Genomic DNA, 15,163 nt, shown 5'->3' on the forward strand with positions numbered 1-15,163 from the left:
TCCCCAGGTGCAGCACCTTGCACTTGTCTGTGTTGAAACCCATCCTGTTCTCGTCCACCCACCCCTGTAACCTGTCTAGATCTGATTGTAGCCTGTTGCTTCCTTCCAGTGTGCCCACATCCCCCCACATCTTAGTGTCATCAGCAAATTTGAACAGGGTGCTTTTTACCCCCTCATCCAAGTCACTGCTGAAGATGTTGAACAGTGCGGGCCCGAGGACCGAGCCCTGGGGGACCCCACTGCCCACGTCCCTCCAGGTCGAACATGACCCGTCCACCACCGCTCTCTGGGTGCGGCCCTCCGGCCAGTTGGCGACACATCTGACTGTGTGGGTGTCTATGCCACAGCCCCCAGTTTCTTAATGAGAACAGGGTGAGAGACAGTGTCGAAGGCCTTCCGGAAGTCCAGGAAGACTACGTCCACTGCTACCCCTGCTTCCAATGATCTGGTGATCTGATCGTGAAAGGCCACCAGGTTGGTCTGACAGGACCTGCCACTGATGAACCCGTGCTGGTTGCCCCTAAACATGCAGTCCCCTGCTGGCCCCTCCTGGATGTGTGCCAGCATAATTTTCTCGAACAGCTTGCCTAGGATCGAGGTAAGACTAACCGGCCTATAGTTTCCCGGGTCCTCCTTCCTGCCTTTTTTGAAGATGGGGACCACGTTGGCCTTCTTCCAGTCCTCCGATACCTCACCAGAGCACCACGAGTGCTCGTAAAGCCGTGCCAGGGGACTTGCAATGACCTCAGCCAGTTCCTTTAGTACTCTAGGGTGGAGATCGTCCGGGCCGGCTGACTTGAATATGTCCAGCCCCTCCAGAAGCTCCCTAACTAAATCCTCGCTAACCCCTGGCCCAGGCGTGCCTCCCCCGGGGCCCGAGGGGGGCCCAGCAGGGAGGTGGCTGTTCTGGTCCCTACTTAGGAAGACGGAGGCAAAGAAATCGTTAAACATGTTAGCTTTGCCGTCTGGTGTGACGACCAAGTTTCCCAAAGCATCCTGCAAGGGCCCCACGTTACCCGGGACCTTCTTTTTAGCCCCTATGTATTTAAAAAAGGACTTCTTATTGTCCTTAATTTGGGAAGCTAGCCCCAGCTCCATCTCTGCCTTGGCCTTCCTAACTACCCCCCTACATCCCCGAGCAACTACAGAATAGCCCTCCCTGGAGATGACCCCTTCTTTTCATTGGGTGTAAGTCTCCTTTTTAGCAAGGAGACATTCCCGGATGCTTCTGGTGAGCCACGGAGGCTTGTGTGCTCTCCTGCTCCCTTTGATCCTCGCTGGGCTTACCTTCCTTTGGGCTTGGAGGATCGTCTCCTTAAGGAGGAACCACTCTCCTTGGACACCCGGCTCCCCTCCCCTCCGGGACCTCAGCACTTCTCCAACTATCCTCCTTAGCTCGTTGAAGTCTGCCCTCCTAAAATCTAGGGCCGCTGCCTTGCTGCCGGCCTCTGCCACCTTGCGCTGGATGGTGAATCCCAGCAGGCGATGATCGCTGTTGCCCAGGTGGTCGAGCACCCCGCAGCCCCTTCACCAGGTCATCACCCGTGGCCAGCACTAGGTCCAACAAGGCGTCTCCCCTGGTGGGGCTGTGCACCTCCTGGGTTCGATGGAGGTCCTGCACTCTGGCCAAGAACCGACATGAGCGGTCAGACCTGGCTGACTGGTCTTCCCAGCAGACGTCCGGGAAGTTCAGGTCCCCCATGACTACCACATCCTTAGCCCTCACTGCCACTGTGAGCTGACCCAAGAATTCCTGGTCAAGCTCTTCACCCTGGTCGGGAGGTCTGTAGTAGACTCCCACCGTTAAGTCCCTTTCCCCTCGACTGCCTCGTACCCTAACCCAAAGCACTTCAGAGTGCCCCTCCCCTGACTCCTTGCTAATTGTTGAGGACGTGTATTCCTCCTTAATACAGAGTGCCACGCCCCCACCTCTCTTTCCTATCCTGTCCCTCCTGTACAGCCTATAGCCCTCGACATTCACCCCCCAATCATGCCTTGCGTCCCACCACGTTTCCGTAATCCCCACTATATCGAACAGTTCAATTTCCACATCGTATCAAAAAATTGTTTCAGATTCCACAAAGCCTTTTGATCAGATCAGCCGCCACAGAGAGACAAATCAATCCCGGAAACAGGCAAATAACCTTTTTTTCCCCACCATCTAGCCTACCGGATTTTTAGGACCACCGTCTTCTACAAGATTATAATTAGAAGTCATGCTCTTAAATTCCTTGCCCTGGCTCCAGGAAGAGACAGCACTAGATAATATCAGGACGATTATCTGATTTACAAGCTGGAAGATGATAAATCAAGAGAAAAGGCCATGAACGCTTATCAAACCTGATAAGAAGAGGCCAAAACTGGCAAGTGTGCGAAGGAACCCTGGTCCTATAGAACTTCCTAATCAGCTAGGGGACACATCTGTGACAATCATAAAACACTGCTTTTGTTTTAATTCCCTTTCACTTCAAGTTATTTCTTCCTAGAGAACCAGCTTTATCCTTACGGACAATTCTTCCCCCCTCCTTATAGTTGGAGCAATCGACTCCTTAAGGCCTGATTCTGCCAAAACAGACATCTTCCCTCAACTTGACTCTGATTTTCCCCCCTGGAGTCAACAGAGCTATAAGAATATAATGCAGATGCTTGCAGGACAGAGCACGTACTCCATCCTCCCTATAAACCCTCACCACTCTGGGATTTTATTTAAACCACAAACATATTTCCAATTACGGCATATACGGCAAGACAGATTATGTAGCCTTTGCCCTCCCTCCGTGTGCAGGATTTCCCCTTCTGTTTTTCTGCCTTAAAAAAAAAAGAAAGGAAGAAAGAAAGACCGATTTACAGGAATTAAATATAAATGAAGCCAGCCACAAATTAAGATCGTGAGCAACGTGGGACAGGGAAAATGGGTTTTCTGTTAGATAAAATGACAAGCCTGCTGTGGGCGCTACTATTCAGCGGTTACCAAGATATCCCAGGGCTTGTCAACACTAGTGCTAAAACCATTCCTGTCCTCCACAGCATGCCATCCAAGCTAAAGGCAAGGCTAAATTTAGTGACATTTGTCAGAAAAATAAGTGTAAAAAAATTAGCAGGAGGAGAATGCAAAGCATCAACTCCACTGCTCAGTCCAGGGAACGCAGAAGTCTTGCAATGAGAAAAACCGGATGACACAGGACAGAGGAAGGAACTGAAAGGGCTTATTGCTAGTCCAACACTGAACCATGCTACAGAGATGATTTTGAAAGGCCAAAATAAAAAGCCACCTTAATTCACACAGTCTTTTCAGCCTCTGAAGACTGAACTCTGGTTAACTCTTATGTTCCAGTAAGGACCTATGAAGACTTCCCTGAGGATCAAGGCAAATCTTCCCTTCTCCAAGGGGGGACAGGATCTCACATTACACCACTCCACAAATGATGTGAAGCTGTAAAGCAAGGGCTGGAGTTTATCACAGTGCTTGGCAAAACGGAGTCACGACACGCAACAGAAACACAAGTGATAAGGCAGCAGCGCTATGCACTCCAGAGATGAAATATTAATTGGGTATCATCCTAAAAACCCCCTCAGGGCTGCTTGCAAAGTCCCTACACATCCACATGCCACGGGGCACTGGCTACAGGCCCCGACACAGACGGCCCCACCTCACTAGCAGCTGGGAACAGTCCCGGGGGCACGACTGCAACCAGCCCTTGCCCCCTCCCGGCTGGATGCTCCGGTCTGCAATCAGCTTCCTTTTGGACTGCTCTTGCCCGCTCGTACGGCCCTGCAAGCAAGTCTCCCGGGACGCAAGGACTGAGACGACGTTGAAGGATGGAGGACAGAGTTGAAGCGGCTCTGCACGGGGGGGACTCCCGGTGACAGCACGCAGAGACATCCGGGAGCCCTGACCCACTGTTGAGCCGCGGCCAGAATGGGAGAGGAGAGAAAGCCAGGAGGGAGCTTCAGGCTTGGGGACCCCCAAAATGCCACCCGGAGCAAAGCAGCACCAGCCTCCACCCCCGCCTTCCCCACAGAGGTGATGGAGCTTGGAGAGGGGCATCGGGTGCCACCTCTCAGAGACAGGCCCCGGAGACCTCCCCTGCTCCCCCAGCCCCAGGGACGGCCGGAGGCAGGGGGCACGGGGCCCACCAGGCGAGCTCCCGCATGCCTAGGGGAAGTGAGGGATGGGGGTGGGGGGGGGCCCTCGGCAGGCCGGTTGGGGGGCAGCTTTTCTGCCCTCGGTCCCCTAAGCAAAGCAAAAGGAAAGAGGGCACGGTCCGTCTCCTCGCCAGCCTCAGCCGGAGCGGGGGGGATAATCGTCCATCACCCCCATACAGCAAAAGGGCTGCACCTGGCAGGCCCGCAACCCCGGCACCGCTTGCAGCCCCCTCCCCAGGCACGCACCCACCCCCACCCCCATCCCCATCGGGGCCTCCCCAGCACCTCCCCCGGCCCTACAGAGGCAGATCCTGCCCCCTCCCCATACATCCCCCATCCCTTACCCCCCCAGGCCCCCTCTCACCTATAGCGGCAGCTCCACAGGGGCACAGCCCCCACCTCCTGCCCTACAGGGGCACCCCCCCACCCCCCCATTGGGCCACGTCCTCCTTCTCCTATAGAAAGAGCTGCCCCTCTCCCCCCCGCAACCCTTATAGGGGCAGCTATCCCTAATCAACCCCCCGTAGGTGCAGCTCGCGTGAAAGCCGTGCACGAACACAGCCTCCTCCACCCCTGTAGGGGCTGGCCCTCTGCCTCCCCGTCACTTTCCCCTCAGGTTTCCAAGGCCGTGGCCCCCCCGGCTCACCTGCGCGGGGCTGGCGGCGCCGTGGGGCGGGCGCGGGTCGCGGGCGAGGGACCACAGCCCCACGTTGGGCAGGAAGACGAGGGCGGCCAGCGCCAGCCCCAGCGCCTGCAGCAGCCGCTTCTGCTTCCGCCGCATCGGGCCGGGCCGGGCTGGGCCGGGGGCGCGGGGGCGGCCGGGGGCCGGATGGAACTTCGAGCGCGGCGGCAACGGCCAGACGCGGCACTTCCGCTCCGGGGGGCGGGGCCGCCCCGCCCCCTGCCCCAGCCCCGCCCCCTCCCCCGCGGCGCGGGCCCGCCCCTCAGGTGTGCACGGGCGGCGTGCAGCCGTGCAAATAGGGCAGGGGGTGAGTCGTGCCGGGCTGCTGCGAGGGGAGGGGCCGGTATGTGAAGGCAGCAGCGGCTCGCGCGGGCGGGGCTGTGCGGGATCCGTCGTGCAAGAGGAACGCTTGTGCAATGGTGTAGTGGTGCAAGGGGACCAGTAGTGCGAAGGACTCGCTGCAGAGGAGGGGGAGGTAGTCGTGCAAAGCGGGAGTTGTGGCAAAGAGGAGCAGTCGCACACAGAAGTAGGCGTGCAAGAGGAGCAAGAGTGCAAAGGGCCAGTTGTGTGAAGGGAGGTAGTACAGAGGCATCATGGTTGGGGACAGGAGGGCAAAGGATTAGTCACGTGAGGGGGCAATGGTGCAAAGGGCTAGTGGCACAAGAAAGGGGCCACAGGGCAAAGGGTTATCTGTGCAAGGGGGCAGCAGTGCAGAGGGTTATGCGTGCGTGCGAGGGGGCAGCAGTGCAGAGGGTTATGCGTGCGTGCGAGGGGGCAGCAGTGCAGAGGGTTATGCGTGCGTGCGAGGGGGCAGCAGTGCAGAGGGTTATCTGTGCAAGGGAAAATGCGTGGCCGCGGGCTGGGGCCTCTGCAGTCTGGGCTGCTGGGCCGTCTTGCACGTTACAGACCGCTCGTTAATTAGGGGCATGTCAAGAACCTTAACGCTTCTCTTTTCCACGCCCGCTGGAAAATAGGAGTAACTTTCATTTCCATAAAAATGATCCGGTAAAACTCATTTGGAGGGGCCGGGTTAATCATCTCCTGAAGACCCAGGGGCAAAATAGCCTGTGTAATAATTAGCAAAGCTTCCCCTCTGCTCATGCCGGCTGCGGTAGCCGGGATGCAACAAAGGCATGCGAGAAGCACAGCTAAAGACCTCACCCCTGCTTTTTGGGCATCCGGCTCCCCTGAAACATGGAACATTTTTCCTTCCTCGTTGTGGTGTTGCGCTTTATGGGGCGTGTTTTATGAAGCGGCTCCCGCAGTCCCTGCCATCACACTCCTACTCCTCAGGAGCCAGAGGCCTGTGGGGCATGTAAAGGCTAAGCGTTGTCACCTTGCCATCCTTCCCTGGAGCGCAGGCACATCCTCCTTGAAGCCCGTGTCTAGGTAAATGCAGACATAAGAATGGCCCCAAAAAAACTTTTAGGAAAAGCTGCTATTCCTGCCCATTGTGTCGGTTTGCCTGCGACTGGTTCTTTTTGGGCAGAACGAACACCCACACGGACCAATTATAGCCTGGAAGACAGACCAATTCAAAGATAAAGCACTGTTTTCTTATTGCAATAAAAATATCACCTACAATATGACAAGGAACGAGCTGGCGCTTATGTGTATCATTGTCTGTTGGTGGTTGGAGTCACAACTACGTAGTCGCATGTCCTAGGATCCATATTGCAAACAGGGAATGAAAGATCTTCGGCTCACAGGAGAGGGGATTTGGGTTTTGGTTTTTTTTTTTTGTTCCGGGGCAATCTGAGCTCTCTCCCCGATGTGACTGTGGCCACGGTACATAGCACAGCCTGATGCTACATGATGGCCAGGAGTTTGCTTCTGTTTGAACATTGCATATCATTACAGCTGTTGTCATACAGTGTTTCTTTGATCCCTGAATGCCTCCGTCTTGAGAGTGGGGAACCCGGGTCCTATTTCAGGACAGCCAGCGGGGTCCAACTTGAAACTGAGTCCAGTGGATGTGACTTTCTGACTTCTAACTGCAATGGGGTGGCTGAGTGCAGCTACAGCCAACAGGAAGCAGTGGGGAAAGATGATGTGTTAATTGCTTCTGAAAGGCAGGGTAGGTCCTCTGTGCTGGAAATGAACATACCCATGAAGCAACGGTCCTGTTCGCTGGAGTTCAGAGATGCGCGGGGCACAAGCAGGCGCTCGGTGATGTTTCATGTCTTTAAAAAATGAGCAGTCTACAAAGCACGAAGCACATTAAAGTATTTAAGATGTGCTGCTTTGGCAGCGGCAAGGAAGCAGTGAAGGGAAACCGAAAGCGTGAGTCATCTGCTGGGCTTAAATGGTGCAGAAGGCCTGTGTGAGGCTCTCTGCAATGGAGTGAATTGCATCCAAAGTGAATAAAAGCTCACCCAGCAAACAGAATAGCAATTAATATTGCACACTGGTAAACAAGCTTAGAGGGAGCGCTGCGTGCGCCTTGTAAGCAGACTTCCTCATCTGGCTGTGCCGCGATCCATCGGCTGGCATTATGGATGGGCCTGATTGCCCCAAATCAGTTCTCTAGCAGCGGCTCCCATTAGGGAAGAATGCTGTTTATCAGAGTAGCAATTAAGTGGATTCTACTGCACCAGGAACTAGATGATTTATAGTCATTAAACATCAGTTTGAAAAAAAAAAATCCTGTAGTAGAGCTTTCCAAAAATAGGCAATTGATTCATTTCTTAAATTAAGAGCAAACAACCCACGTCGTCATGAAGACTCTCGGCGAGCAGAACAGCAGCATGGCGTGGCTAATGGAAATATCGGATCGGTGGCAATCCAACGTCCTGCTGGGGTTACAGCGAAAATAAATATCAGGTCTCTGGCAATGGTGACTCCTGCTGTTACATTTTTATTTCCTACAACAACAAAATAAATCTAAGAAAAACATTACCACCAAAAAAAAAGAGAGAACGAGAAAGAGTTTTCATTATTTTCCAGAGATGAAAGATTTAAACGTAAATTTATTACACAATCCGCTAGGTGGCACCTTCCAGCAGACTTCTGTTTCCTTAGGTAGCAGCCAAATTATCAAAGAAAACATTTAATTTAGAGAGTAGGTTCCAGCTTCTGAGCCTAAATACGTGTTCGGGCGGCTTGTACTTTCTTTTTAATTAGCTCCGCCAATTTGTCACCGGCTTATTTCCTTTCAGAAATGCTAATGTATCTATTGTCCCTTCATATATTCAGGGGCTACAAAACCATGAATTCACTTTTCTTCTGTCTTTTGAGCTAAATGTATTCTCTGCCTCATCACTGAATCACCTCCAGTGGTGCGGGGAACAGTACTTGGGCCATTGCTGAATAATGCATAGCCACTAAAATGCACAACAATAAAGAAAGATATACAGAACGCGGCACTTTCTCTATGAGGAAATGAGTTACAAAGCTACCCGGCCCCTGATTTAAGACTGCAGCACTATTCACCGGCTTGTACTTCTTGCATACAACGTGCTCACTCCTTGGCTTGTACAAACACGATTTCCACGGGGATGTGGAAGAGCACACAGCCTTGCAGGTACACGCGCGCAGGATTGCAATCTGCTCTTGGCAGAACACATAAAAAAAAGTGACAGCACAAAGTTTGCAAGTTAAAACTAAAGTAGGAGCTGCCTCATCTCGTGTTCAGATTTAGGACCTGGAGCCTGCTTGCTGTATTCAACGTTTGTTTTGTAAGCTGACTTCAGAGGAGTTGCACCAGTTTCCGATTTATCCCGAGCCGCGTGTAGATCGATGTTGTGGTTGCTTTCTGGATCGCTACATCATTTAAGAAGTTTTGCTGAAGACGGACAGACTGCCTGCCTGTTGGCAAAGTTGCTGAAAATGAATATTCCTCACTTTAAACTTAGACCCGAAGTCCAAACCACCCGCTCTACTCATGCTGTAAGGAAACCCCAGAGTGGTTCCTGCTGTCCCACCAACCTCAGACAAGCCACGTAGGAGTTACACAGGCATAAATGAGAATTGAATTTGGCCCTCCTGGTTATTCTTGCATTGCTTTATGTGGACGGCAGCAATTCTTACATGTATTTGGTGGAGTACGAGCTTTGGGCAGCAAAAAGGCATAAGCGTTATTAGCCTCTTCACATCGCTAACAGGGCAGGCACAAAGGACCTGATGCCTGTTGGCATCACTCTGCTGAAATAAATGGCCTGATGCACACCACCGAGAGATCTGCCCAGGAAAGCGGGTTTGAAAAGCAGCTCCTACCTCTGACTCCTGCTGGGAGAAGGCTCCTCGACCTCTGCTGACATCCCTCCTACCTGGTCACAGGTGTCAGTCCAGAGCCCAGGAGCCCTGGCCCGCCGCACATTTCCATGCTCCAGACAGCTCCGGGGTCACTCCTAGCCCTGCCTGGGCCTCACCAGGTCAGCTTGTTGTTCCCAATCTGTGGTACGGGTACCACCGCTGGTACGCAGACAACCTGTCACATTAACAGATGTATTAGAATGACCTTATCTGACAAAAATTTGCTGGTGGTCCCTAAGGTTGAACTGAAAAATTTGCTGGTGGTCCTTAAGGTTGTATCGTTTTAAGTTGATGTCAAGGGTCTGTCTAACTCATTCCTCCTCCTTCTCCCCCTCCCCAGTGAGATGCCTTCCAGTCTGAATCTGATTCCGGACCTCCATGCGATTAAGGGTTTTGTAAGGGAACTACAAATCTGTTGTATGACCGAAAGCAGGGCTCTGCCAACACGAAGGCCAAGACTGTAAAGCTTTCTCTGCATGGCTAGACCCATTTGGGGAGCCTACAGGAGGAGCAGGGGGCAATGCCACGAGTGGAGGTTTAGCAACTCATGTGCTGTAACAGTGACTCTCTCCAGCTTGCTTCCTGAGCACTGCATTTCACCGTCTCCATGGGCTCCTGCTTCTCATGATGTGTGCCCTTGTTGCAGGTGAAGACGCTGCTTCTGGTTTCTTTTAGTACAGAGCAGACGCTTCTTACTGTGCACCCCTGGCTCTGTCACTCGTGGCACAATGTCATCACAACAAAGCACTGTGCCTTTCGTTAACACAGCTGCCTCCTCCTTTACTGGGGTGTTGGGTCTGGATCTCACCTCTCAACCCCTCATCCCACCCACAAAGGCCTGGATGCGGAGGGTCTATGCAATCAAGGAAGTGTTATTTCCAGAACAAGGGGCCTTGTGTTCAAGACATAGAAGGGAGCACCCTCCAAAGAAGGTCATTTCTTTCTGGATCACCCAGAAAGAAGGAAAAACCCTCCAAAGAAGGCCATTTCTTTCCTTGCCGCTTCCCCAGAATTTAATGGCAGGTTTAGAGGGTGGAAGAAATGCTGCACTCAAATTTTTGACTTGTTGCATGCAACTGTGGCAGGATTCATTGCTTACATGTGGAACAAACATGGATTTTGATTTCGGGCTAGGAGGAAAGCACGCAGGTGTCAAATCCTTGACGGGTAATGCAATCCGTGTCCTGGCTGAGGCATGCTAGAGGAAAACAACCGTCTTCTGCTGCTCTCCCACCTTGGGTCATCTGGGTTGGGCAGGCTTTACAAGACAGTGCTCTGAGACCCCCCAGTGAAAGGTGCTGTGGGAACAGCCTTGTTAAGAGACATTAAGCCAATGATGCTGTGCATTAGGCCAAAGAGGCCTGAAGAATATTGTATGTCAGCCATGGGAAAGGGCCAGAAGGGCATCACAAAGGCAGACCAGCATCTCTGGACATACTCCATAATGCCCAGAGATGGCATCGAGCTGAGAGAAGGCAGAGACATGGGTGGGAAGCCCTTTTCTCCTTCCTTCTTTCTGTCTGTACTTGATGGTAAGTATGATGGTTGCTGATAGGGTCTCCTGTGCAGGGCCAGGTGGCAGCCTTGTCCATACAGGGGAGTGATGGAAATGTAAGGGTCCCTTCGATTTCTTTACAGGGATCCACCACATTGCAACTAGCAGGAGAGCCTAAGCCAGGCCATCCAGGTGATGGGGGCAGAGTGGTGGCTCCATGCCCAATTTCTGCCTCCAAAATGCTGTTCCTTGCAGCCATGACAGCATGGTCCTGGGATACCAACCTATGCCATGAAATGGGGGAAATGTCGCTCAGTCTCCCAAGTTGATCTGTACTCTGTTTCTGGGAGCTACCTGTTGTCTGCTGCTCCGCAAAGCCCCGGTCCAGACAGCGTGTCTTGTGCAACGGGGCTCTCAGCACAGCTGCGATCTCTAGCCTCTGCTCTGACATGCACAGACAAACTCTCTCCTGTCTAACCTCTTGCACCCAGGGCCGTGTGTTTTCCCCAGGACTTTCTGCAGCCTGGGGTACATGCACGCGTCGCCGAATGCTGACTTTCATATCTCGAGGCATTTAAAACCCAGCTCCACACACTTGGTACAGTTTGGTGTGCTGCCCCTGCTCTCACCTTTCTGCAAATCTCATCTTACCCAGGGAAAAGCAAAGGCTGTTTGAGCTGCAAGAGACACAACAGTGACACAAAGGGATTTTCTTGATGCCATTTCCTTCCTCGCCAGCGTTGGTGCAAGTTCGACGCCAATCTCATGTGAGCAGAATTGATTTGCAGTTTTCCTGATGAAGGACACGGCGGCTCTGCATGGGATTTGGGTCACCTGTTGTCAGGAGAAAAATGCTCCGCTGCTCAATATCTCTGTCATTGTAGCCAGGCTGTCTGCAAGATTAAGACTGATCACGACCGACGCGCTTTGTGATGTGAAAATGCAAAGACACGAAGAGCTCAGGGAGTAGGAAGGAATAAATGTACTTGAAAAGAAATCATGTGCCTGGAAACCATGGGTAAATTGACATCAGGCTCTTTCCACCCCCCACAATGGAGCTGGCAAATGGAGACTTGTGTGAAAATGCTTGGGTCCATGCCCATTGGCACAGGGAGCACGGGTGTAACGGGGAATGGTTTAACTGCTCTGACCGCAGGCCACATGATTGTGACACAGTTCTTCTTACTAGCCCACCTGGATTAGCACTGTTTATTGTGAGCAAATAAATCCCCAAAGTCAATGTCAAAGCCCAGTATGCTCAGTTCAAGCACACAGACGTGACTATTGAAAAATAAATGCTCTTTGGAACCAGCCCTGTTTCCTCTTTGTAGGGCCAGTATCTAGGAAAAAAGTTTACAGCCTGGCAGAGGGACCAGCAAGGGCTATGTCCTCTGCAGGGCTGTAATTCCCTAGCTCTTATGGGAAAAGAGAGGAGAGACAGGAAAGTGGCCTAAAACACCAGCAGGTGTGAAAGCAACGGATCTGTTGGAGAACTTTCCTGGAGCCTTGCACTTCCCTGCCCTTAAATTGTCTAGATTTCATAGACATTAGGGCTGGAAGGGACCTCATGAGATCATCGGGTCCAGCCCCCGAATAGATAAATGAACTGGTCTCTTAACAGGGGCAGGGATTGCTCCCAGCTAGGTGCAGCCCTGAAGGGAGAGGTCAGAGAAGTAATGTCAACCATCTGCACTCAGTGCTGGGTTCTCAAGTAGCTGCTACAACCTGGGAAAGGAACTGCAGAGTTCTTGTAGATCTCTTAAAAGGTCAGCTCAGCATGTGCTGGTGACCAAAAAGGCAAATAAAATGAAAAGGGAACTGCAAACATCATATCACTATACAGATCCATGGTGCACTCCCATCTTGAATCCTGCATGTAGTTCTGGTCTCTGCATTTCCAAAAAAAGGATGTAGTACAATTTGAAAAAGTACAGAGATGGGGTATGGAGCAAGTGCCAGACCAGGAGAGACTACAAAAAGTCTAGGGCTCTTCAGCTTGGGAAGAAGGCTGCAGGGGGATATGATAGAGGTCTATAAAATTACCAAGCGAACGAGGAATTGTTCATCACCAAGTCCCAGAATACCAGAACAAGCTGGAACGAGCAGGAAAAAGGTTTAAAACTCACAAGAGAAAGTACTTTTCTATGCAGTGTGTAGGTGATGTGGAATTCATGGCCCCAGGAGGTGGTAGAGGCAGACAGTATAGCCAGGTTCAGAACGGGACCAGACAGATAGCTCCATTAATGGCAATTAAGCAGAACAGTTGGAGATGTTTCTTCTGGCATATCTGAACGAATGATGGTGGATGTTGGGGAGGGTAATAAACAGGGGACAGAGTACCAACATAGTCCCTGGATTTGCTCTTTCCAAGGAAAAGCTCCTGTAATGTTTCCCGAGGTGATAAGCTGGATGCCCAAACAGGCTGCCTACATCTCTTATATGCTGGGCATGAGGCATAAAATAACCAGAGCAGCAGAAATCCTCACTATAATGTGCAAGGCAACTCAGTGAGTCTCAGAGAAGTGATGTTGCTTAGTATTAACACTTCTAGTTTCTTTATGGTAGCACATAGATGTCTTAGCCAGGGGCAGGGCTCCATTGTGGAAGGGGCTGTGCATATTAATTATGGGGCACCTCTGCTCAGCACTGGTGAGGCCATACCTAGAGTCCTGTGTCTAGTTTTGGACCCCCTACTACAGAAAGGGTGTGGACACATCGGAGACAGTCCAGTGGAGGGCAATGAGAATGGTTGTGGGGCTGGGGGACAGGACTGGTGAGGAGACAAGGAGGGAACTGGGCTGATTTAGTTGGGAGAAGAGAAGACCGAGGGGGATTGAATAGCCCCCTTCACCTCCCTGCCGGGGGGCTGCAAAGAGGATGGAGCTGGGTTGGTCTCAGTGGGGGCAGGTGGCAGGACAAGGAGCAATGGGCTCAAGCTGCAGCAAGGGAAGTTGAGGTTGGATATTAGGAAAAAAACCTCTCTCACTGGTGGAGCACTGGAACAGGTTACCCAGAGAGGTGGTGGACTCTCCATCCTTGGGGGTTTTTAAGGCCCAGCTCAACAAAGCCCTGGCTGGGATGATGCAGTTGGGGCTGGTCCTGCTTGGAGGAGGGGGTTCGACTAGATGTGACCTCCCGAGGTCCCTTCCAGCCTCATTTTCAATAATTCTTTGATTTTATACATCTCAGAAGAGACACATCCTGCCCCAACATGTTCTCAACCTGAACAGACAGGACAGAAGAAGAGTGGGAGGGAAAGTGACTTCCCAAGGGTTATTGAACAGAGCAGTGGCAGAGCTGGGAACTGACTCCATGTCCTGTGCATTGCCCCATAGACCCCTTCATGTCATCAGAAACAAGGTGCTGCCACAACCATAGCAAGCGCCTAGCCCAGGCGCCCCACATGCGCTCCACATCTTGCAGGAAGCCCGACTGAGAGCTCTTGCCACTGCTCCAAAGCAGCCATGAGACTGCGTGCCTGGTAGCGTGGTCTGCCTCCCAGGAAAGAGGAGGTTCTCTTTAACAGGGAAGCCACCTGCTTCACCTCGCTTTTCTTCAAAAACCAAGCCTGTTCCTTGCAGCCCTTCAGACAGGCGCTGGGGATACCACCTGTTTGCCCTTCCTGTTCTGCTTTCTAAGGTGGTGCTCTCCTGGAAAGACTCAGACCGACTCCAATGATGCTAAATGCAGTGCGGTTGTAGCAGAAAGCCTCTAGCAGAAAGCCTCCAGCTCTTACCTCTTTGAACCTGTCATTACATTTTTTAGGCCCCTATTTTCCGGAACTGCCTGAGGGATTTGGAAAGTTGCATTCATATTCCTAAGGCAGCTTTAAACCGCTCAGCCTGAATGCTAATGTTCCTAAACCTCACCTGATTTCCCAAGGCTTCCGCCCTTCCAGGTCCTTCAACCAGTGCTGGGCACTAGGTTCACCAGACCTGAACAGAATCAGTCCTTCGAACCCAGCCCCTAGAAACACGGGCATGGCTAGACTGGAAGAAACCAGGGGGATCTGCAGCTTTTTCTCTGAACGTGCATCTTCTGCATGAGAACGGGTCAGGGAGGAGACGCCTTGTGGCAGGACCGTCCCTAGGGGTGCCGTGACCTCCCCTAGTGCCCTTGCCTACCGTGCCAACATGGGTCTTCAATGAACCCTCTATCTCGCCTGCCACGTCTTTGATCTTATTATTATTAATGGGAGGCTGCCTTCCCGCCCTCCTGGGCACGGGCCCAGCCTCGCTATACTGGGATTCCGCTCTAAGCGGCCTGCCCCTTCTCGGGCCTACTCAATCTACTCGTTCCTTCTCTCCGGGGCCTTCCACTGGGCTCGCCCCCTTCCCGGGCTTTCCCCTCCCAGGCCTGCCCCACTGGGGCTCTTCCCGATGTAATATAGGCGCCCTCTCCCGAGGTCTGTCTGATGTCCAATATACGCGCCCTCTCCTGGGGCCTGCTCCAAGATACTCGTGCTCTCCCCCCACATTAGGGCCCTTGCTCGCGCTCCCCGGCCCGCACTGGGGCCCTTGCTCGCGCCTTTCGCGCTCCCCTCGCCCACACTGGGGCCTTCTATGCCCGACGCGGGCTTCCCAAGG

General features: G+C 52.5%; 1 protein-coding gene across 1 annotated transcript in view; it reads right to left on the reverse strand.

The window, feature by feature from the left end:
• Positions 1 to 5,051, reverse strand: part of GALNT10 (polypeptide N-acetylgalactosaminyltransferase 10) — a 103,641-nt gene extending 98,590 nt beyond the window's left edge. The window contains exon 1 of the mRNA XM_090064751.1: positions 4,793 to 5,051. Within this exon, the coding sequence (XP_089920877.1) occupies positions 4,793 to 4,927 (135 nt within the window). The 5' untranslated portion in view covers positions 4,928 to 5,051. The remainder of the gene's footprint in view (positions 1 to 4,792) is intronic.
• Between the last annotated feature and the right edge of the window lie 10,112 nt (positions 5,052 to 15,163).

Source organism: Crocodylus siamensis, chromosome 10, assembly GCF_052110815.1.
Source record: "Crocodylus siamensis isolate JL-2025a chromosome 10, ASM5211081v1, whole genome shotgun sequence".
Taxonomy (NCBI): Eukaryota; Metazoa; Chordata; order Crocodylia; family Crocodylidae; genus Crocodylus; species Crocodylus siamensis.